Source organism: Centruroides vittatus, unplaced genomic scaffold (assembly GCF_030686945.1).
Source record: "Centruroides vittatus isolate TY-2023 unplaced genomic scaffold, ASM3068694v2 scaffold_861, whole genome shotgun sequence".
NCBI lineage: Eukaryota > Metazoa > Arthropoda > Arachnida > Scorpiones > Buthidae > Centruroides > Centruroides vittatus.
The window spans coordinates 3,722,228-3,747,491 of record NW_027122718.1 but is presented as its reverse complement, the minus strand read 5'-3'; the positions used below and the strand labels follow the sequence as shown (position 1 = coordinate 3,747,491).

Here is a 25,264-nt window from a genome sequence, read left to right as displayed (position 1 = left end):
CAGTGGGAATTTATAAGTCTACAATTTTTCCAAATAGCAGCCCAACGGGTGCAATTTATTAAAATTAAAATATATACATAAATACATAATATACTTTTTATAACATAATACAATAGCAAGAAAAGAGAGTTTTTTTGCTTTAAAGTTTTTCAAAGTTCTTCATTTTTGAGTTGAAAGCATTTTATTCCGTTCAAAATAAAGTACAGTATTTAAATATGGGATAAACCTAAATTAATTTCACTTTTATTAAATCTAAAAAAATTTTTGCTGAAATAAGAAATTTGATAAATATAAATATAATAAAGATACATTACCTTACACTTGTTTGCATACATATATAATTTTCTTAAACCAAGCTATCTGATTTCAGATCTGCTTTTAAACTTAATATTGTATTTTAATTTTGTTGTTATATATTTTTTATATTTTTCAAATACTTTATTCTTTCAGTTTAATTCAATTTAATATTCTTTTCATTTTAGAGTTTAAATTATTATTATATTGAAGTTTATAGAATTTTACAAAATAAAATTTAAATTTTATATACATTAAAATTATTTTAAAAACTTAATTCAATAAGACATTATGCTTGTGAATTATATTCACTATAATTTTAGATTTTTATATAAGATGTTAAAATTACACTCAATAAAAGTATTTGGATTTATATATTATTTTAGTATTTTTACTGTGTAACATTAATGAAATGATGTTATACAGAAAGTTTTATTTATTTAAATCTGTATAATATACACAAGCTTCTTTAATTTAGATTATATGCATTTTCAAATTCAAAAATAAAATTTTAATGTTGTTTACTCAAAGTATGTTTGGCTTATTATTAAATTCTGACATATTTTGAAGAATATAGTTATACAAGAAAGAGTTATATCAAACATTTTTCTCGTATAGATACATCAGATATAAAAAAGAAGTTTTGTGATTTTCAATTTGAAAAATAAATGAAATGTTTAATGTAAAATAAAAAGATAATAAAACTGTGGGCACAAATTTGAAACCATATGTCCACTGTTCATAGCTACTTCCAGAAAAACTATGTCAGAATTTAATAATAAGCCAAATGATCACTGTAATGAATAGAGCTACTTTACTGCTACTATTAATAATTAAATTCTAAGTAATTTGGTACTAGAGATGGGCATTAGACACCATCTCTTATTAAGTTTAATAAATATAATTAAATTAATATTTACTAAATAATTTAGAATGTTATGGAAGAAAAGAATTGACCTTGAGCGAGACTCTAACACACAACTCCCACTTACTGTACAGATGCATTACCAATTACACTACTTTGACTTCTGTCCGACCCTTCGCTTCCAGACATATTTAATTTTAGATATAACCATTAACAGTTACTTATGGTGCTGACTGGGGATGACTCCTGTGTCCACAGCCTATAATCACCCAGTATGGCCCTCAGCCAGTTATCGCTTTACTTGGCATGGTGTATAAGTAACCGTGGATGGTTATATCTAAAATTAAATATGTCTGGAAGAAAAGGGTCAGATGGAGTTCTGGGTAGCATAATTGACAACACATCCATGAGGTAAGTGGGAGTTGCAGGTTTGAGTCTCACTCTGGGTCGATTCTTTTCTTACAGAATATTCTAAATTGTTTAGTAAATATTAATTTAATTATAATTATTAAACTTAATAAGAAATGGTATCTAATACCTACCTCTAGTACCAAATTACTTATAATTTAATTATTAATAGTAGTGATAAAGTAGCCCAATTCATTATAGCGATCATTTGGTTTATTATTAAAAACATCGGGCTTTGAGGTGTTTATAGATGTCAGAATTCATTCCTATGAGTGAAACACAAAAGCAAATATATCAATGTCTCAGTAATGAGACATTGAAAATAATAATCTTATTGTAGACTATTATAGACAACTTGCATGTGATGTATTGAAGTCCTGGATGTATGTGTTGCACATGTGCACTTTGTCTGGGGCCATATTTGTGACATTTACATTTCGTTATAATGTCATCTATACATGACAGAGTAACAAAACATAAAATGGGGGAAAGCATAAACTTTGAGTGGTTTACCTAATGAAGAGATACTGTGTAAGTAAATTTTAAAACAGAATAAAACAAATTTGGCAATTGCAAAGAAAAAATTACCACACAGCACTTATAAGTGATGCTGTGCAATAATCAATAAAACTATCATAAAACATACATTTTTAGTCAGTACAATGATACAATGGCCAAGTGTTATAGTTTGTTTTAATGTACTTAAGTTTCTCTTGCTGGAAAAGTTTGTTTTGAAGAACTCTTTACCAAAATCTTTGGATTAGCCCAGCCATTTGCTATAAAACTTTTGGAACTTTTGTGTATGCTTTTATGTGATTGAGTTAAAAGTTGGGTTATTAAGACAAGGTATCACCTTATTGTATCTTTGGTCATGAACTATGATCCTCTAAGAACGAATTCAAGTCATCTTCGTATGGATCAACTCCATTATGCATTACAATTTTATTTTTGTACCAATCAACATCCTAACTAGTAAGAGTAGTTAAATAACTATGTAAAGAAATCAAGTAACAAGTTAAGTAACTTCCCAGCAATGTTTAAAACCACGTGTAGTACCATCTGTTATGATATTTTATTTAAAAAACTTTTTATATTTTTAATTATAAAATGGCAAAAAGTTTCATTTTGAGAATAGGGATGAGTTTTATAAAAAATTTTAAATGCTAATAATGAGTAAAATTGTCATTAAGTCTGACCCTACTTGAGACATGACCCACGACTCCCTCAACCTTTAACTACCAAAATTTAATAGCACAATCCCCCTAAACTTACAAGGCCTATAGGTCCACAAACCTTCCTTCAAAATTTCAGAAATTTTTGACAAAAGTCGGGAATTCTTGAGCTTTAAATTGGGTGAAGAAAATCATGTCCCCAACACATCCATACATACAGAAAAAAACCTGCAAATGTTTTTGCATTTCTTGATGTTTCAAGGTTCCTGAATCCAAAAATGTAAAAATGTTTCCATATTTTTTTTTCCCTGTTATATATAATAGAGTCTGGAAAGTAAAATGCATGTTTTGCTATCTATACATGATAAACACTTAGATGCAAGCCAAACTATATACACCTCCACAAACAGCATGGCACAAGAGGCAGAGCAATGACAGTTTGGTCATGTGAGGTGACATTTATGCAAGTTCTCTATGCAACTCTCTTGTATAAACTTCCTAAATATATCAAAATATCTATTGATCTTAGCTGAATAACTGAAATGACTACTACTCTTTGTCCCGAAACAATAAAAAAAATAGTAATATTAGTAAAAAAGTCATAGCAAAAATGTTACCTCAGAATTTCACAACTTCAAATATCAGGTCAGTCCATACGTTCATGTGTATTTTTATCTACAAAAAAAGCAGCAAAAAATTTTAATTAAATTTTATTTCAATCTATAATGTATTCACCATTATTTTGTACAATTTCTTGCCATCTTGATGGTAGCTTTTTAATCCCATCTTCGTAAAATGATTTCGGTTTTGAATCAAAATATTCAGAAATGGCCTTTTCTACATTGTTCTCATTCTCAAAAGTTTTCCCTTTTAAAAAATTCTGCAAACTGCAAAAAAGATGATAATCACTGGGAGCAATATCTGGCAAATATGGTGGATGAGGTAAAATTTCCCAGTTGTAGCTTTCAAGTTTCTGTTTCTGTACAGTTATTTTTGCAGCGTGTGGTCTGGCATTGTTATGCTGCAAGAGAACCTGCTTTCTGTTCACTAACGACAGTCGATTTTTTTTTCAATTTTTCATTTAAACGCTCTAATTGCTCACAATACATTTGAGCTGTAATTGTTTGATTAGGTTCTAACAGCTCAAAGTGAATTACACCTGACATATCCCACCGAACAGACAAAAGAATCTTTTTTGGATGCAACCCACCTTTTGCAGTCGGTTTTGGCTGCTTGTCGCGATCCATCCATTGTCTTTTTCTCGTCACATTATTATAGAGGATCCATTTTTCGTCTCCAGTAACCAGCCTACCAAGAAAAGGTTCTAAAGCAATACGGGATAAAAGAGACATGCAAATGTTTACACGTTGTTGTCGGTTAGCTATTGACAGTTCGTGCGGTATCCATTTTCCTAGCTTTGAAACTTTTCCGGTTTGTTGTAGGTGTCTACGAACAGTTCCGTGGGATGAATTTAAACGTTCCACAATTTCATCAACTGTTAAAGATGGTTCTGCTTCAACTAGTGCAGAGAGAGCATCGTCATCAAAGTCAACGGGTCTTCCAGTACGAGCCTTATCCTCCACACTAAAATCATTGTTTCTAAATCTTTCAAACCACTTCTGCGCAGTCCTTGCACTAATTACGATTTGATTATGTACAGTATTTATTTTTTTGGCTGCATTTGTAGCATTCTCACCACTTAAAAATAAAAAGTATAAAACATGTCTTTTGTATTGGTCGGTTACTTCCATTTTAACAAAAATAAACAACTGAAATGTTCACAATTCTGAACAGTATTATATGAATGAGATCCAATTTAACACTTCAGTGTAAAAATTATCACATTAGGACTGACATTTTTAACAGCAAAACAAGATTTTTCTCAAGGTCATAAAAATGGGAATGGACTTATGGACTGACCTGATACAAGAAACAAAAACTGAAATAGATACAAGCATTTTAAATTATATCTGATGAGAAAATTTTGAAACATAATACAATATCGTCATATTATTGCATTACAATAAAGTTGAAAAACATAACAAAAATAAATGTTCATACCATTAAATGAAGCATTAAAAACTAAACAAATAGAAATGCCAGGAATTAAAGTTATTGTTCTGAGAATTTCAATATATTTGAACATGTTTTAAAGTTTTATATGTTATTTTTAAATTAATGAAAATTAAAAATATTGTATTATTTTACAGTTAGCAAGTCTAACATTTCTATAAAATTTTTTATATAATAAAAGTGGTTAAATTTTATATATTGATGGAAATTTCTTTATTTTTAACAGCAAGGAAATGTTCGACATGCATTAAAATTGACAACTGATTTATTAGATTTAGGTAAGAGAATTTCTTTTTATGTAAGCTCAAAAAGTATGAAAATAAATATTTATTTAGAATTTTCATTTGTCTATGATATTTTAAATATCTAAAATTAATACTCAAATTATTTAATTTTGCAGTTTTTAGATTGAATGTCAATGGTATATTCCAGTAATTTAGTTTTATTCTAGGCAAAGTTGTAGCTAAACAATTTGTTATTTCATTTGTTAATTTGTCAAATTTGTCATACTTACAATTTTTATAGTAAAGTGTAAACTAAATAATTTGTTTTTAGAGAATAAGAATTAAATTGTGATTAGGGACTATCAAGTGATAATTATAAATTTTCTTTTGTCATTGCTGTAAATTAGAAATAAAAAAAACTCATCACAAATGTAAATTAAAACAAATTAAAATTACTTTTGTTATATTGACAATATTATAATTAATAGAAACATTCTATGATTTTGAATTGCATTTATGTAACTTAATTGAATTGCTAAAATAGGAAGGAATTTTACATTTTAAATAAACCAAAATAGAATTACTCATATCATACCACTCCCATTGAGGATCTGGTTGAATTCATGATTAAAAGACCCTCTTAGTGTCCAATGGGCAGAAAAGAATTTTTTTAAATGCTGCTAGTAATAGATATATTTATTATATTTGTTCCCTTTAAGTCAGTCTGTTAACATGATTTGATTATCTTTATTCCTTATCAAGTGATTTTTAGTTCAATGTCAACATTTTGTTTGCATTTAATATACCAAACCTCATTTAAGTTATCGGTTTATGCAAAGTTGTATTAATGCAATATAGATTTGCAGTCCTATGGGCAAGGATAGGTAGTCTGTTAACAGTTTGGTTAATATATAATATGAAGTGTGTCATGGTTCCTTGAATTCGGTAACAATTATATTACATTGTTTAATATAAAGCACACTGTTTGTAGCTTTTCCAAGTCACACAAGTCAAAGTGGCAATACATAAGCCACATCAGACCAGGAGCGCACATTTTGAATTCAGTGTTGGTCACAATGCTTATGACATCAATGTTGTTGTTATCATTGGCAATTCAAGTATGTGCCAACTATGTTCATCCCAACTCAAAAAACTTTCTCTTATAATTGGTGCTTTATATGCTGTGACAACACTGAATGTTAGTTATGACAGTTAACATGCTTGAAACTGATTAGGGTTGAAAGATTTTTGATTAAAAATCTATAGCTTTATGAAATAGTTCTTATTTTTAATTGTTTTAATAACAGAAATAACAAAACAATTGAATTACTGTATTAAATACTGTAATCAATTTCTTATTAATTTTAAAATTACAAATTATTGCCATTGAAATCTATGCAGATAAGTTATGAAAATTTACAAATTTAAAAAAAAATAACTACCAATTCTTGGATTTAATTTGGTAGCTAAGTCAGCCTATTATATCCAGTAACTTTAATTTTCATTCCACCAACTCTAACCAATGTTAAAAAAGTGAGCATCGATTCCTTCTTTGGGTCATTGTACCGTACCTCAATAGATTGTATGTAAGTTTGTTTATTTATTTCTTTTTAAATAGTTAGGCAAGATAAAACATAGGGGAATAACTGTAAGAAAATTTGGCTTTTTCTGTTTGATGGAATAACTGTTGATTTTTGTAAAGTTTTGTTAAGGATAATACAAAGTCATTAATACCAAGTACAGGTACTCCTCACTTTACGACCTATCCGCTTAACGACCACTCGCACTTATGACCGATCGAGTTTCGACCTGCAATTCGGGGAATCCCCTTTTTCGGCTTGAGTGTCGGTCAGTGGGGAATGGTGACATGCACACTAAGCATACTATAATAGGTTTGCGTGTACTATAATAGTCTTTTTATGAATAAATTTGAAGTTTGTTGCATAATTTGGATAATTTTACAACAATCCTATATTCCTGGCACAAGATCCTCGCTTACCGACCAATTCACTTAACAATGTAGTCGTCGGAACGGAACTCGGTCGTAAAGTGAGGAGTACCTGTACCAATTTTTAAGTTTCTTTAACTTTGCATTCATGAGGTTTGACAGTAAATTCATTTTAATGTAATTAATAATAAATGTTATGCATCTTTTGCTATATTTTGTTTACTTTATGCTTAAAGTTTTACTTTATAAACATTAATTTAAAATAAAACTTATTTTAATTTGAAATTTGTATTTAATTCATTACAGTCCTTTTATTGCTATTTTAATACGTTTATTGAAATATAATAAATAAAATTTAAAAGTAATTTTTATGATGGAAATTGTATAGTCTCAAGAATTTCTCCTTGGAACAAAAACTGCCAGAACGTCAGAAACCATGACGATATACAAACAAACACAAAAAAAATTTTTTTTGTGTTTGTTTGTGCATTCCTTCCTGATGAGGGCCTCTAAAAGACAGCCGAAAACATTTGAACATTAAAATTTCTTTGTTTATTATGTGCTAGAATTTGCATTTAAGTGTCAGTTAGTTGATTATATAGTTCCAGTTTAGTCTGCCATTTTTTGTTTAACTTTCAGTAGTTACCAGTTATATTAAAAATTCTTATCTCATATAGCTACATAAAGTGTGATTGCAATTAATGTATCATTTATCACTATTATTTATAATAATGTAAGATCACATTACTTCAAAATCATGTTAACTAATGTTATTTATATAACATATCCAGATGTTATAGTTAAGATTTGCAGAAATCAATCTTTTTGTCTCAATGTTTCAAAACTATTAATTAAATTAGCTTGAATTTTGAAGTGTTTGATATGGTAGCATCATTAGTTAGAAGTAGCTTGGCCAAATTGTATACTAACTAAATTAACTTTTAACTTAAAAATTTGATGGTATTTTGTTTTTAAATTTGATTACTATCTCATACATATTCATGTATTTTTTAAATCAGATTTGAAATAAAATTTAGTTATTTCACAATATTTTATTTGCAGTTTTAGTGTAAACAAAAGAAACAGCTATATTCCAAGAATTACAGTTATTTCTTTTTTATATTGCAAATTTCATATTAATTAAAAGTTAAAATTTTCAATTAAACTTTTCATGATTTTAAAAAATAGTTCCAGACCATCCTCGTGCAAGAGGTAATAAAGCCTATTATGAAGATGCAATCAGAAAAAGCGAACAACAAAAAAGAGGCGACGACGGCGATGTTCCTATAGAAACGTACATTGCAACCTCCGAAATTCCCGAAGCTGTCGAAGAATTATCCGAGAGAGAAGTATATGAAAAATTGTGTAGAGGAGAAAAAGTAATGGTATGTAGAAGTTTAAAAAACTTTTTCAGTTAATTTTGTTTGATAATTAAAAAATATTTTATTTCAGACACTTATCAGTGAAAGTAAATTAAAATGCCAATACATAACAAATAATAATCCTTTCCTCTTAATACAACCTGTTAAAGAGGAAGAAATGTTTTTAAAGCCACGAATTGTAGTTTATCATGATATTTTATCAGATAATGAAATTGAAATTATTAAACAACTAGCCCAACCTAGAGTAAGTATATTATTTTTGAAATAAATTAAATGTTATTAAATTTGTATAATTTTAAAATAATATTGCATTATTATTTCATACAGTTGAAGAGAGCTACAGTTCAAAATTATAAATCGGGCGAACTTGAAGTAGCTAATTACAGAATTAGTAAAAGGTATTTGGATTAGGAAATAAAATAAATAGCTACTTAAAGTATTAAAATACTATATTAGATGCTTATATTTTTAGTGCATGGCTTCGCCATGACGATGACCCAGTTATTGCAAGACTTAATAGAAGGATTGAAGCCATTACCGGATTGAATATGGCCACTTCGGAAGAGCTTCAAGTCGTGAACTATGGCATAGGTGGACATTATGAGCCACATTACGATTTTGCTAGGGTATTTATTTTCAAAATTATTTATAGTTATTCTAATTTGCTTATAACCTGTTTATTTAATTTTGATATTAAAGTGAAATCTTGATAAAAGTAATTAGTTATTAAATCAACATTAATGATTATATATATTAACAGATGAAGAATAAACAATTCTAAGTTCTGTTAAACAAAATAATAGTGTCTTCTATTAATTATAACAGGATTCTTTATATATAAACAGTTCTTTAATAATAATATCACCTGCTTAATAAGAATCGGTTATAATTTGTTTGATGATTTTGAAAATGAACATTCTTTTAGAAATCATTAAAGGAGTTCGTTTTTGTTTGTTTTCGTTATCTGCACGCCATAATTGGTTCAGAATATGTGGTTAACTATATCCCGGTGTGGTGAGTGGTTGATTTCTAAAAGATTGTTCTAATAAAAACGTGTTATCATCTTAAATTATTACCATTAATTATAAAACTTTATATTCTCACTTACGACGCCAAATATACTGTACATAAGAAATTGTACCGAATTTTATGTATTCTTTTTTCACCCGAGGAAGCCATTCTGAAAATGTCGAAAGTACTTGTTTAATTCATCAAACAAACAAACTTAACGATGAAAGACAGTACAATTTCTTATCATTAATTTTTTTCTAGAAATTTCTGAATTATTTTAATTATTAAAAATACTTTTGGATAGAGAGAGGTAAAATAAAGATTAAAACTTCAGGATGAAATATATTTGTACAGTATTGAGGACAAAATATCAAAAATCATTTTCAAAGTCATACTGAAGTCCATTCACAATCACTGGAACACAATTAGCACTAGCAGAGTCAACCTTTCTTTAAAGTTCTTCACCACCTATACATATGCAAATTGTTTAAAAGTGATGTCGGATGTTTTTAAAAATTTTGTTATATAGCAAAATGTATTGAAAATTATGTATTTGATTGATAAAATCTTGAATATATAAAATATACTAACTCAAAATTGAAATTTATCAAACATACAACCAAACACTGACAAATTTTTCTAGACTATTTTTACTTCCTCAGCTGTTATATTGGGTTGTTCAGAAAGTAATTTTGTTTTTTACCACCAGAGAGAGAGAGATTAGTTGTATTTTTACCCGCCAACTTCATTTTAAATCGTATTGTCATTATATATTTTGACAGCTGACATTTGAAGGCGTATTTGTAAAAAATTTTGTCTGATTCTTTGCAATTGTTTTGTTTTTTGGTGTCTCATCAAATACGGAAAGTCGAAAGCAGCATTTTTGGCATATTTTGCTTTTTTTTCATTACCGAAAAGGTAAGAATGCTGTTCAAGCAAGAAAATAATTGTGCGATATGTATGGAGAAGATGTGTTAACAGAACGACAATGCCAAAACTGGTTCACAAAATTTCATTCGGGCAATTTCAATATTAAAGATGCACCACATTCTGGACGGCCAGTTGAAGCCGACGAAGACAAAATAAAGGTATTGATCGAAGCAAACTACCAAATAACGAGATGAGAAATAAAAAGATTTTTAAAATAAAATATTATAGCAGATGTGCCTTATGCAATTTTAAATGCTTTTTGCCAGGAGAGTTATGCAACTTGTTGCTGGATTTATGTTAGAATTTTAATTAATTAATGATGTAACTTAATTCAAAAATATACAATATCTTTGAAAGTGCAATACTGAAGACAAAATACAAAAAATATTTTTGAAGTCTTAGTGAATAATTCAAAATCACTCATTACAGTCATTTTCTTCTAATAAGAAAAATATTTCAGCTTGAAAGAATAGTCCTGAATATTTTAGATACGTCTACTAGTATAATTTAAATTTGAGATTTTCTGAATTCCTTTGCATTGTAATTTTATTACAATATTATATAATAGTAATCTAGACAAAATGTCAATCAGATGATGATATTTTATACTACTGCATATAAGAAATAATTGAAATTTCTAATAAATTATAAAAACTAATTGTTACTATTAGTAGTGTTGTATACTTTTTGTTTGAGGAGGGAAGGACATAATATTAACACTGAATTTTGATTGTTTATTAATTATTTTTAATGGAAATAAGTCATTTTAGTGCAATTTGCAATGTAATCTTTTCCTGCTATGTTACTGATTAAGCAATAATGATTTTGTTTTCATTTTTAGTTGTAAGAAGTATCAAAATTTTAATAAAGATTAAATTAAGAATTTATCTTATAAAATCTGTAATAATAAATATTAAATAATTGTAATTAAAAATTGTGAACTCAGAATAATTAATATGTTAAACAGTCATTTTTGAATAATAATGGATGTTCTTTGATGTTATTTTGGCTTAGAGAAGTTATTAGAATTTAGGATATTACCTGTCAATAAGGAATCTAATTCCATTATAAATGAGGAAGATCCATAATATCAGATTTAGTCAACTACTGGAATTTTTTTTTCAGTTTCTATATAGCATCTATATTATTATTCAGCATTAACGTTTTTTTCCTATCCAAATAAGATTATACGGTAACTCGTTTAAGCATTAAGAGTTTAATTTTTATGCAGAATAAATGAAACTTTTTAGTATGAAAACAAACTTTTTTTTCCTAAAGTGATAGTCCATTTTCACGCTAAATGCTGATGTTCTATGTATTTTATTTATTTATAAACAATTAAATGTTCTGTAATAAAATATATAAATGTAATAAAATATATAAATAATGTATATAATTTCGTTTATAGAGAGAAGAAAAAAATGCTTTTAAAAGTTTAGGAACGGGCAACAGAATAGCAACTTGGCTTAATTACGTATGTGTTTTTAGTTTTCCTTACTTTATCAAACTAATAACATTTTTCCTTCATTTAATTAATAATAATTATTTAAAAGATTTATTTTTCTATGAAATACTTTTATTACTCATTTGTTGTTCAATTATTGTTCAAGAACTGTATTAGTTTACTAGAACTTAAAATTAGTAGACATTTGTCTGATAAATCACGAGTACTTAGAGTACACTTCATTTATTGGATAAAAAATTGTCTTATAAATTACCCAATGAACATTATCATAACATTTTATTTGCACTTATGTATTATAACAACATTTTAATTCATTCTGTACTTTGTAAGTTTATTATTAACATATGCTTTTAAAACATATTCGATTTAACCAACTTTGGCAATAACAGACACTCCTTCTCCCCAATTAGTCTGTTAAATTGAGACTCTACTGTATTTTTTTTTTGTTTTTTTGCATTGTTTGTATTAATTTTGTTTTGTATTCAGATGAGTGATGTTGAAGCCGGTGGTGGTACAGTATTTCCACAAATAGGAGTTGCAATGTGGCCCAAAAAGGTATGTTTATTCTGTTTAAATAATAGATCGTATTTATGATTTCTTCTTTCATAATCAAGTATTAAATAGAAATCATAGGAGTATAAATTTTAAAACAGAAATGCTGAAGTATTGGCTAAGTAATTAATTAAATCTTACTAAATATAAATTAGTATGAAAATATGATTGATCATTAAAAGACTGTGTAATATCCGTCAAAACTTTTCCACTCATCTATGTCTACTGTGAATTAATTATTTTAATCTCTTTCTAATTAACTTTAGCTATTTCTTAATTTTGATATCTTTCATTTTGTTTTAAATTAAATTGAAATATTAATTAGCATTTTTAATGTATTGTTAATAACTTTTTTATTTCTCAGGGTTCTGCTGCATTTTGGTATAATTTGCATAAGAATGGAGAAGGCGATATGCTTACGAGGCATGCCGCGTGTCCCGTATTAGCCGGTTCTAAATGGGGTAAAATAATTAGAATTTCTTAATAAAAATTTTGAAACTTATTAAATTTAAGTTCATAAATTACCATAATAGGATATTTTTTCCTTCTTCTTTTATTATGTTATCTGATGATAATAAATGAAGTAATTGAAAGCCATAGTTTCTTTGACCTTTCTCTGGAGTATTATAACGACCACACCCCAGACAGATATCAAAAATCTGATAAAAAAATTTTTTGCTTATTAAAATATTCTTGCAACTTTCAAATAACAATTATCCAAAAGTAATTCAAAGGATAATCAATAATAATTTAAATACGAAAGAATAGTCGAATTTTAGTTTATAATTAATTTCGAATAAATTAAAAAGATGACGATTTTAAATAATCTATTTTCAGTTTCGAATAAATGGATGCACGAAAGAGGTCAAGAGTTTCGTCGACAGTGTGGACTTCGTTTCACCGATTAAATATTAGTTAATTTTTCGTAATATATCCCGCTTAAAGAATGTTAGTTTATATGGCTGAGCAATATTTGGATTTATCCAGATAAGCGATAATTAATTTTGTTGCTTTTTTGTTTTTTCGTAAACGATACTTTACCTTATCGTCGAGAAAATGTCATTCCAGATTACTGCATCATACGTTAAAAGCACGTTTCCTCGTTTCCTTCTCGGTGCTATTAAGACGATCCGAGTATATGGAGAACTTACGCAAAAGCACATTTTATTTGAATATATGATCAAAATATTGTATACATGATTATGCATATCAGTTATACCTATTTTTTTATTTGAATTAATATTTTTTACTCTATTTGTTGGAAAACAATATTAAGTTTTAAGTAAGTCTGTTTAAAATTAAGTAAAATGACTAAACACTATAATAAAGCAATATCCAATTCCATGACAAAGTGCCTTCCAATACAGTCTGTATAGAAAAATGTTTTTTATAGACTTTGCATCTGGGTAGTATCCGTGGAAATCGGCAGCTATCTCGAATCCAAAGTAAAGAAGAAAAACGGTCACCTCCGACTAAAAATTCCAAAAACTACGGTGATATATTAAAATTGTGGTTTATAGTCAATTTATCTGTATTTTGGCAATATGAGAATTATTCATTTAATGTTTATAAGATTTATACATGCTGTTTTCCATATTACTTAAATTTTGTTCCTATGAATTAATTGTCAAAGTCATATCATTATTTTTACTCATACCACAGATTATTCAATTTTGATAATTTAATTGTTAATCTGGAAGTATATTTATAAAAAAATAATAGGAAAAAGAAATTTAAGAAGAGTGCAAAATTCAAATGGATTAAATTGTTTTGTTAAAATGATGATATTTAGCCGAAAAAAAAGATTTAATAGCAATATATTCCGATGCGTTTTTTTTATATGCTTACAAAGAGAAGTATTTCATACGTGTCTGACTGTTCCATAAATTATTTTAAAGAAAAGAATGTAAGATAAATTTCTCTACATTAATTATGTGTACGTGTTGTTACGTTCTTTTTGTTATCTGGCTTATGTTGAAACTTTTGTGCCATTTACGTATGACTGTCTTTGATGTGTTATTCAACAAAATGCCAGTATGTATTTTAAAATATAAACGTCTACATTTGTTTTCAAGGAGATTTTTCATAGAAAGAAATAAAACATTTTTTCCCTGAATAAAACTGATTTGAATTGAATTCTATTACAATGAATTAAATAAAAAAAATATTAAAATCTTCGGTAATTTTTAAAAAATTATTTCTTGGGAATTAAGACCTGGAATCAATGTTTATTGATAGGTTAGTTATTGAATCTGTATCCTTATACTGGTCTACATATTCTATTCATTGAGATTATATAGAGTCTAATGCACTTCTTTCCCTGGAGTATTCTGGATGAAAGGGAAATTTTATTGATTGGCAGTGATTTTTAGTTAAAATGAAGACGTCCTAAAGCTCATATATATTTTACTATTTAGATGACAATTATATTACATTTACAATATTAATATTTATACAATTCTAACTGGTAAATTAGAATTATTTATAAAACTGCTCATATTATTTGACAATATGAAAATATGAATATGCTTGACATTCTCCACGATTCCATCAACTTTAAGCTCGTTTGACTTAAGATGGAAGGATTCCAAACACACGCACACGTTCGAATAACATTAAATAGAAAGTTCCCTAAATCCCACGAAATACACAAAAAGAAAATGAAGATGAGGATGTGTTTGGTTTCACGAAATGTTCTACATTGAAGATTTATATTTTCCTCGTGTTTAGTAGCACATTTTTAAAAGTGACGACACCAAAATTGATACGTTAACCATTAGAGATGGACACGATTTCAAACCGCGGACGAAGAGAGATAGTCGCACTGTGTATCGTAACGCGAGTTAACTTTGTATTGAGATTTCAAAGTTGTGCTGTTTTTACTTCTAGTGTCGTACTTCAAAGTCCCGCAACACCTTCTACTCTTTATAATAGCGACGAATCCGCGCCGAAATTTATGATTGAAGTAAGCGTACAGAACTGGATTTATGCAACTGTTAGAAGCTCCCAACCATTGAGCTATTGGTGCGGCTATTAAAATCACTTTCTCCTGCCAACTGTCTTCGTCTATAGGTCCTCCTAGTTTTATTCGAGCGAAGATAATGTATAAAGGAAGCCACGACAATATGAAAATCACCACCACGACTAACATCATCTTGACTACTTTAAGTTTTGAGCGCTGGACTATGTCTTTGTTGGCAGCTTTGGCTTCGCCGGGGATGCTTCTGTTCCACACACGACACCATATTGCCACGTAACAGGCCGTGATGAGGCAAAGTGGTAGAATGTAGGAGAGACACAGATTCGCAATTAGGAAATAGAGTCTTTCCGATTGATAATGCGGCCATATTTCGGAACATATTTGGATGTCCGGTGCACTCGAATGGATAGGCGATTGTCGAAAATAAATTGCCCAAGGCAACGTGATCAGCAGTGAAAATATCCAAATAACGATGATCATTTTCCGAGCGCTTCTACGAGTCAGTTGCCATTTTAATGGGTAACAAATGGCCAAGAACCTGTACCAATGGAAATAACCGTTATCGACCAAACTCTTAAAGTAGGTTTAAGCGATAAGAGGTAGAGACGATGATAAATTTGCTTACCTATCCACCGATATAGCCACTAACGTGTTGATAGAAGCATTGACCGAAACTCCTTGTAGATAGGAAACCATTTTGCACATAAACCAACCCATAAGCCAAGCTGTAAAATAAAAATAATGTAAATTTATTATCGTCGTCGTAGAAATTATGCCAACAAACTCGTACTTTTCCACTAAAAATTCCCTGTTTTTCGATGCAATACAAATTAGTTTATAACAATTCAAATAATTAAAACATTTAAAATTCTAATTTGTAAGAATTAATTAATTATTTTTCTTGATATTCGACGAATTCTAATGCTACATTTCATTAAATATTCTAGAATAATTTTAAAGAATTTCGTTACTTAGTTACATAAGTTTTAAACGACAATTAAAAGTTAAAAAATTAGCATATTTTAAAGGAGAAACGACAGTAAAAATGCTTTAATTAAATCCATAACCAAAACACGCATCGTTTAAATAAATATTAAAAGAAACAAGGCCTAATTAAACTTTAATTTATGACATTAAACAAATAATAAACTTTAATTAATGTAATTAAGCATTCATATTATTAAAAAAAACAAGGTAAAATTTAAATCTTCTCCTTTCGAACTTTACGGTTCCATTTTTCTAGTCACAAAAACATAAAATAAATACATTTTAAAGGTATTTTATCAAAAAATATTCTCTAGAATTTATTTCGATTGGTTGCATACGTTATAAGAAACCATAAACCCGGCGTATAATGGTAATCGATGTATTGCGCTACCGGAAGTAAATCACCGTTTTGTGACGTAACTTCCCCACATTCCAGAATATTACAATATAAAAAAGTGACCGGAGAAGGTCGTAACGGTTATAGAGGAATTAACAGAATTTCTTCTCGAATTTTTGGGTTATTTAAATGTCCGAAAATAGTAAAATTATTATTAATGTTTATTACGCTTAAATTTTAATAGGAAAGCGAAAGTAATCAGTGAATATTAATTAGGGTCGTGTATAAAAAGAGGAAATTAAATATGCCATTAAAATTATGATTTTCTGAGATTAATTTGATTTACTTTACGAATTATGTCTTGTCGAACGGGCGGAGATTACCACTTGTTAATCAAACTGGTGAACTATTTACTAGATTATAAGGTCATTAAGTTTTATATTAGTCAATTTATAACTCTCGGGTTTTTTGATGTTTAGTTATTTTGTCGATTCGTTAAAATTAGATTTGGCTGTGTAACGAACATCGATTTATTCAATTTGATCTTGGATAACGTCGGGATTATCCGGGTACTCTTGGATGAAATACGTTTTAACAGCTTATTTGGAAGTTTATCCGGTTGTGGGGTTGAACGAAACATCTTTTATAACACGTAAATAGCGCCCAAATGGAGAAAACCGCCCAATACTGGTCGTGGGTAGAGTTTTCCGGGTTTTCTTCACCTGTCTATACCAGTTTTCCTACAGAAAGTCCTCCCCTTTTGACAGTTTTCCCGTTGCAGAGTTTCGGACGTTCTTTGCAACGGTAAGTGCCATTCGAGTCTTTATTGTAATAATAAATAGAGGTGCAGTAATTTTTAACGTAGGGCACTTCTGTTTATTTTTACAAATAAAGTAATTGCTAATAATAATTTACTTAGAAAGAGAAACAATTACTTTACGTGTTTAATTTTGCAATTGGCATTTAACGATACCCATAGGTAATGGATAAATTAACGAGACGAACAATTACAATTGTTCGCACCCTACCAATTTTGAGAGGGATAAATAAATTTTTTTGGTGAATACAAATGGATATGTGTTAAAGGAAATGATGAATATAAATTAGTAAATCGCTTCCAAATAAACAATCGAATTATTAATTAATACAACCGAACAAACTTATTGTTGACGCCATTTGTTTAATTAGATCAGCCTGGTAATAAACTAAATGGAATAAGGAAAAAATTGTCAATACGGTTGGCATTTACGGTGGTGGTGGATTTCTTTTAATGGATATGGGTGTCACCTATGGCTTCCGGTGGTGAAGGAGATTGGCGCGAGATCCTCTAGTTGCACATAACAATAACTACTCCAGATAACTGATTTGCGGATAGAAATAAAATAAAACTAATTTTTGCGTGTAACCAATTAATTGATTAATTGAAGCGTTGAAAGAAATCAATACTTTTACACACACAAATTAAACGTGTCTCAGGAAAAAAAAAATTAGTTTCATTTTCTCTGATTGACCCATTAGTAAAAAAAGCCAAGTAATTAGCGTTTAAATTTAATAGCAGAATTGAAATTGGATAATTATGTATAAAATTCTGATATAATTTTTTCCAATAAATAAATTAACTCGGAATTAATTTGGTATCATCAATATTTATTTTAATCTCGTAAAGAACTCGAAGATAAGATCTATTTTTCCTGACAAATATAAAAACGTTTAAGCGAAAGACCAGGGTCCAAACTTCTCTTTTGTATAGTCTTTTAAATTATCATAATAGCAAATTAAATCAATATCTTATTCGACTTTATCTTTCCGTAATGGCCATTTAATCTATTTATACATTCAAATTTAATCTGGTTTATTTACATTTTTATAAATAGACTAGCGTACGTGCCTCCGAATCAACCTCATCAATCCCATACCTCCTCAAGGAGGGCTTTTCAGAGGATAGGGATCAGTGAGGTTGGGTTGGGGTAGGGTGATATAAACAATGGTCTTAGTAACTAGAATGCACGCTTATTGAGCCGCATATTTAGAATAATAAAATTGCAAAACACATACAAAAATGGAGTTTAAGTTACGAGGAGTGGGCCTTTATAACTGTTCTATCAGATACTAGACACAAAGCTATACTGTAACGGCGGTGTTAATGGCTAAACCGATAGCATCTACTTCTCTGATGGCCTTTGGAGAAACGTTTGGAACTTTTCGTAATGCCATCGGTTCATCAGGTTGCTGGTTATCTTCAATATATTTTTGTCGTTCTTCGAAAATATACTCGCGTGCGTGAGAACCATTTATCATCCTTGTCACCGCCAAAGTGTGTATAAAGATCGTACGTAATTGTGTAATCCTACATTCATAAGATAAACAAACAAACACCTATAAACGCGATGCGACGGATCGGATGCCTCATTAATCTGCTTCCTTTGTATAATATAACTATTATATATACCCATATGCATTAGTGAGCGGATAGTCGGTAACTGCAAATTCACTCACACACATAGAGTCGGGTGTTGGGTCTATCATTCATTACCTGTATCTATGTCCATCGACTATTATTCATACTGGATACAAAGATAATGGGCGTAAATTACAAAATTAACGAGAGAATATAAACCGATACTGAAATTATATTCGAGTAACATTTTTTTATAGTAATAAATTTGGCGTTTTTCTATATCAATTACTAATAACTTGATACTAAAATTATATTGGACTGACATTCTTGCGGGCGTGTAATTATCTAAGATGTACTTTTCTATTTTTAATGCTGCGAAGTAATTATCATTAGAGAATTTTTGTCAAATTACACACACGTGTTTTAATAACCGATAGCGAAGTAATTTCCTTCTCTACCTATTTTTCTGTCGTGAAAATTTTATAATTAATTTATGTTACGACTGGCATTCAAATTTTTTATGCCTTTGTTAGAAGGAAACAATGATTAAAAGCCTTGGAAAATTAATTATTTTGCTGCAGTTTATAAATAATAATATTTATTTGATAATTATTTCATTAATGGGCCCTGCGCTGTCGATGTGCAGTACATAATGCACACGGGCACTGCTCCGTGAATCATTCTAACAAAGTATGCACCAGCAGCAAACATGGCGCGAATACTTAAAATGAATGAAATAAGTTACATTTTTATTCAGAAATATTCTTACGAAGAAAATAAATAAAATAAGCTTTAAAATTCGTTCTTCAAAGACATCTTTTGAAGAGGTTTTTTAATATAAAGGTACTGTAGTACGTCGCTTATTTATGTGAATAAGTTTGCGAGCAAGGACGAATATTTAACTTGCATTCGTTATAAAGCGTAAACAGGAAACTTTGTCGAACAGGTTTCCACTTATTATTGATTAATCTGAACTCGAAAGACCTTAAAATCATTGTTAAATTTCTTCGTAGCATAAAATACTGAGCCAATTAAGTCGTTACAGTGAAGCATGTAGAACATAAAATTTTTTTCCCTAACCAATAAATTATCCGATAAAGGATACGAAACGTTTATTCCAAATTCGTTTTGTAAATCTGTTAATTATGTGTAAAGGTAGGAAATGGGGTCTGCTTAAAATCTATAATTTTATTGGTCGTGTTTTTCGAGACTGAGGTAGAGGAATGGTTAAATTTACTTATGGTATACAAAATGGCGGCTCGTCTCTAATTCCAGCAAACATAAGAGAAACGGTGATTAGAATAGGTTAGGTTAGAACGTGCATCCCACTGTTTCCCTTCTGTTTGCTGGAATTAGAGACGAGCCGCCATTTTGTATACCATAGGTAAATCTAACCGGAGGAATAGTTGGGTGACTCCACACATCACTGCAGTGTATACACATACATTTGATTTCGGGGTGGGGGTTGGCCCATCCCCTAAAACATCGTTAAAAATGCATTGTCATCAGGTTTAAGTGTCCTCAAAGTTTCATCTTTCTATCATAATCAGAAGGCATAAAAATGATATCTGAATTCTTAAACGTTGTAAATAATAAGCGAAATTAATTATTTTATTCTCATTACAATTCTAGAAAATGATTCGTTTAGAACTCGAAGACATTTTTGACATAAGCGAAATTCTTTCTTTGGAATGTAACATTACTTTCACTTATATTTTATAAAACAAACTGACTTTTTTCATATTCTTTTACTTTGTAATTGTAAAAAAAAATGAATAAAAACACGGTAGAAAATTCATACGCTTATGTTAATTAAAATTATTTTAGCTTACTTGTTCCCCTAATTAAAAAAATATCCATAGAAAAAATATTATTCTAAGAAAAAAAAATTAGAATAGGTAAAAGATATTGTTTTATTACGAAGATATTAATATCCTTCTATTAATAATATCAAAATAGTTTTAAGGAAATTTATAAGAAAAACATAATTTAATTTGTAAAGAAATAATTGGCGTAAATGGAGAAAGTTTTCGTTGGGTCTATTCAAAAATTTAATAGCAAATAATGAAGAGAAAAATAATTATGGAGAATAAATAAGTGGTTTAAAAACAGGGCAAATTGTAGCTACCATAACAAGGATCAAACGGTTTCAACTGTTCGTTAACAATAAAAAGAAAAGGAAAGGAAATTTAAACTGTTCTGTAATTTCCTCTTCTAACAATCTTTAAAGCTGGGGTTTCTGGCGGTTGATGGACAAATAAATACAGTCTTGGAGAAGTGATGAAGCTCTCGACCGTTCTCATTTTCTCCTTATACATTTCCTGTGACGTTGAAGTATTTTTAGACCATTCGAAGATGAAATCGTAAGTAAAAAGACAAATTTCTTTCCCAAACAAAATCAAAAGAATTTGTATCATTTAGAAGCCACGAAATTGGAGTAGATATGGCACTCGAAACTATCTAACGATCGACTGCTTTATCTGTTGGAAAATCATTATTTCAATCTCTAATTCTTAAGTAACAACGAAGTCCACATCTTCCTACATTTAAAAACACGGCTAAACTACACATCCGGTAATTTATCTTCCGAATCCATTGATCTAAATAATAAAAATTGACGGGATCAGGAGATAAAAAAAATATTAATAAATAAGGGTATTAGCATACTTATTATGCAAGTTTTAGAAGGAACAAAAGCGTTTTTTTGGGTTTTTTTAATGAATAAAGATAGATAAAAAATAAGTTCCTAGTTTATTAGCATATTTAAAGTTATAGTTTAGTAAAATTTATGATCATCAATAAACAATAAAGATAAGTTTTCTAAAGTTTCGTAATAAGCACAATTGAAGAGTATAATTGAAGATAAATTTCGCTTTAAAAAAAAGGAGAAAAATAGCTTGTATCTATCACTTTGCTCTAGTTTTCTCAACAGCATTTCCTTGTAAAAGGACAAACGTTTTGATCATTTATACTGCCAGATAAAGAAGAAAAAAAACATTGAATTTGTTTTACCTTTGAGTTTAATTCTAAAGTTAAAACTTAAACGAGCAATTACTTATTGTGACATCATCAAAATGCATCATCTTTTAATGTAAAAAACACACGTGACTTCCGGTTGAGATGGAGAAATTCGTATATAGTTAATGCCACTGAGCTTTTCATATTTGGTCTCGCCCCTGTACATCATACTTCTCCTGATAACAATTTGAAAATTGGAGTGCAAAAATGATTAAGTAACGAGATGAATCTTCACTCAAATTAATCTTATAATCTCCCCTATTTTCTATTTTTTTTAAATATATAAATAGGATTTATACCGGATTAATACTACAGTAGTGCTGGTGTTTTTTGTTTTGTTTTATCGGTAAAATTTAATATGGAAAATTAATAAAAATTTTTCATATTTATTAAATTGGATGGAAAATTTTTGATATGGTAACAGAATTAGTGAAATTTTATGAAAATCTTATTATCATTTCGTAATGTAATTTATTTAAAGGAAGAAATGAATTTTATTAATTGTACTTATTTGAAATTGTATTAAGTTTCTGGTAGATTGCATTGTTCGAGTTTATTTATATTTACATTGAATACAATGAAGTCGACTACATTACTGGTTACTCTGATTTAAATTTCAATACTGCTACTAACAACCTTGATGAATATATTGGCCCGAATAAAAGAATTCGAATGGTGAAAAGTTTGATTCCGGTTTTTACAAATTAAAATGACTTTGACGTTAAATTCCTATCTCGAATGCCGGTTCTAAATACATTTTTGAATTTAATTTTACATCTTCATTAGCAATAGTTCCTATATATAGCTCAATATCGATTAAAACCATCCACGTTTCTATCTACGACGTGACTTCTAACTTGTAATGAACTACATCCTCCTCCTTGATGTAGGATGGTCTACGTTATCCTTTTAGCAATCCCACTCGTATCAGCAATTCCTCCTTATCTTTTAAGTTAATTGCCTCCTTATTTAGGCTTTCTTTCTTTAACCTCTATTGTATTCTATTTTAATGTTTTCCCGAACGTCCTTACCGAAAGAGTTCTAGAGGTAAATGTATCATCGTTACTATTCATCCTATGTGGTCTTTCATATATGATGTCACCAATTTTAAGTCTTTTTTCACTGTCCACCTACGAAAACTTTTGAAAATCTTTAGAACGTCGTCATTCTACTAACACCTCCCACCCCCTGTGACAAAATTTGTACGTATCTCCTCCTGAGGAGGTCATATTTCAATGACCCCTACATCCGTATCCATTTAAAATTGATCAGTTGTCTCGATTTGGCTGATTAAAAGCTATAATTTAGAGTTACTTAACGAAATTATTTGAAAAAATAATATAATTTACTACACAAGTCGAGATAGCATCAACGATATTTTGAAAGGAGCATTAAGAAAGTGGATTTTTCTCTAGTTATTTTTACTTTAATTTAGTATTATTTTCGCCCAATAAAGCTAAAAATATTAGAGAAATTAAAGTACAGAAAAGAAAATGTAAATAAGGTTAATTCGAGAGATAAGAAGAAACTGTCGTCGACTGGAGAACTGGTTAATGTTTAACGAGTGTGGGACACAATCTCTATGCCACTAATTTGAAACGAAGAGGGGGAGGTGACAAGCAATACACTTAAGTTCACACTTTATACAGTCTTTATCGCCGATTTTCTAAGAAGGATTAATATAGAACGTTTATATTTTAAAATATCGCAAAACTTTTATATTAAACTCGACTTTTGCACTCGCTTAAACTTTCATCCAAATAATTCACTTGTAATCAATACTGTAATTTATTATCAGTGTTTCGTCAAGTTTAAACGCTTTCGAGTTCAATAGACTGTTCGAAATACTCATCAATATATTAAAAACTTCTTTAAAAATTTGTAGATCTATAAATTCCCACTGTCGTCCGTTTGTCTGTCTGTCCTTTCTTAATATCGAGAATGGAGTTAGATAGATGAAAAACTAGATAAATGTGGAAAAATTAGGGGTAGGATGATCCGATTAACTGCATACGAACTTCCGATACAAACGTTATTTCAATTCAAAAAGTTTCCCCTGTAAGGAGTTAGATATATGACTGCACGACTCTATTGTTAAAGGAAAAGTGTGATGTACAGGAGCAAGCCACTAGTAATTTGAGGTGGAGAGCATATATTTTAAATGAAATAAATTAAAAATTGTAGCCCATTACAAAATTACTTTAAAGATAGCAATATTAAATTGTAAATTTAAAAAGTAAACGATGTTAAAGCCAAAAAATTGTCATTTTTTGGAGCGGAATTGGCTTAGTTGTCAAGACCAACTGGACAGACATTTCATCGTAATCTCGCCTGTTGGCTTTAGGTCATCTCATTTTAAATCTAAGTGATGTTTTCATGTTTTTATAGTGTTTTTCTTGCAGTAGAAACGTGATCTGTTCGAAATCGATCTATTGTAATCATTTCAGTACAGTCGACCCCCTTTAAATTGCCCCTCCATATACCGCTACCCCTGGTTTTCTGCCATGGTCTGAGAACCAACGGTGGCAATTTAAAAGGGGATTGATTGTATATCTTTAAAGAGTTGAATTATTAAATTATGATGTTGCATTCGACTTTGATCATTTTATATACGTTTTGAGAACATGAATTATACCTTTATTTAAAATAAGAATATTAAGCATACGTAGATTAAATTGAATAAATTCATTTGTTTAAGTGTACCTAAAACATAAATCTTATCATAACAGTAAATATTGAAAATTAGAAAGCAACTGAAGAATATCGATTTAAACAGAAGGTTGTGTAGGGTTGTACTCATTAAACATAATGTATATTTTCAATATTATGATTAATATATTCAATACTGCTGCAATTCTGATATTCTCATTGCTGGTATTGTGATATTTGTGTGAAAATATCACAATACCAGCAGTGAGAATATCAGAATTGCAGCAGCATCAGCAGTAACAGAGACAAACCAATACAAGAACCATTGTATCAGTTCGTATTGCATTTACAGGAGAATAACAAATCCTTATTAAAGCTAGTAAAATAATACTTTGAAAAATATGATTAATGATCTAGAAATTAATCCGATTATTAATTCATGTCGGCAAATAAAATATATGAGGATTTAAGCCATAAAATTATTAATTCTTTTTAAATTAAAATAGTTTTAGTTTATAATCCTTAAGGAAAAGTAAATATTTAGGTCTACGACTGATAATCCTTATATTTT

General features: G+C 29.1%; 2 protein-coding genes across 2 annotated transcripts in view; one reads left to right on the top strand and one right to left on the bottom strand.

The window, feature by feature from the left end:
- LOC136990159 (prolyl 4-hydroxylase subunit alpha-1-like) overlaps positions 1-14,445 on the top strand; it is a 47,116-nt gene extending 32,671 nt beyond the window's left edge. Inside the window, exons 6-14 of the mRNA XM_067288528.1 lie at positions 5,039-5,090; positions 8,173-8,369; positions 8,437-8,610; positions 8,694-8,764; positions 8,839-8,992; positions 11,716-11,781; positions 12,259-12,327; positions 12,689-12,785; positions 13,162-14,445. Coding sequence (XP_067144629.1) covers positions 5,039-5,090; positions 8,173-8,369; positions 8,437-8,610; positions 8,694-8,764; positions 8,839-8,992; positions 11,716-11,781; positions 12,259-12,327; positions 12,689-12,785; positions 13,162-13,232 — 951 coding nt within the window. The 3' untranslated portion in view covers positions 13,233-14,445. The remainder of the gene's footprint in view (positions 1-5,038; positions 5,091-8,172; positions 8,370-8,436; positions 8,611-8,693; positions 8,765-8,838; positions 8,993-11,715; positions 11,782-12,258; positions 12,328-12,688; positions 12,786-13,161) is intronic.
- Positions 14,446-14,713: 268 nt separating this feature from the next.
- The window catches only part of LOC136989979 (neuropeptide SIFamide receptor-like), an 85,449-nt gene continuing 74,898 nt past the window's right edge, over positions 14,714-25,264 (bottom strand). Inside the window, exons 2-3 of the mRNA XM_067288289.1 lie at positions 15,930-16,029; positions 14,714-15,842 (exon numbers count right to left, since the gene is read on the bottom strand). Of these exons, the coding sequence (XP_067144390.1) occupies positions 15,119-15,842; positions 15,930-16,029 (824 nt within the window). The 3' untranslated portion in view covers positions 14,714-15,118. The remainder of the gene's footprint in view (positions 15,843-15,929; positions 16,030-25,264) is intronic.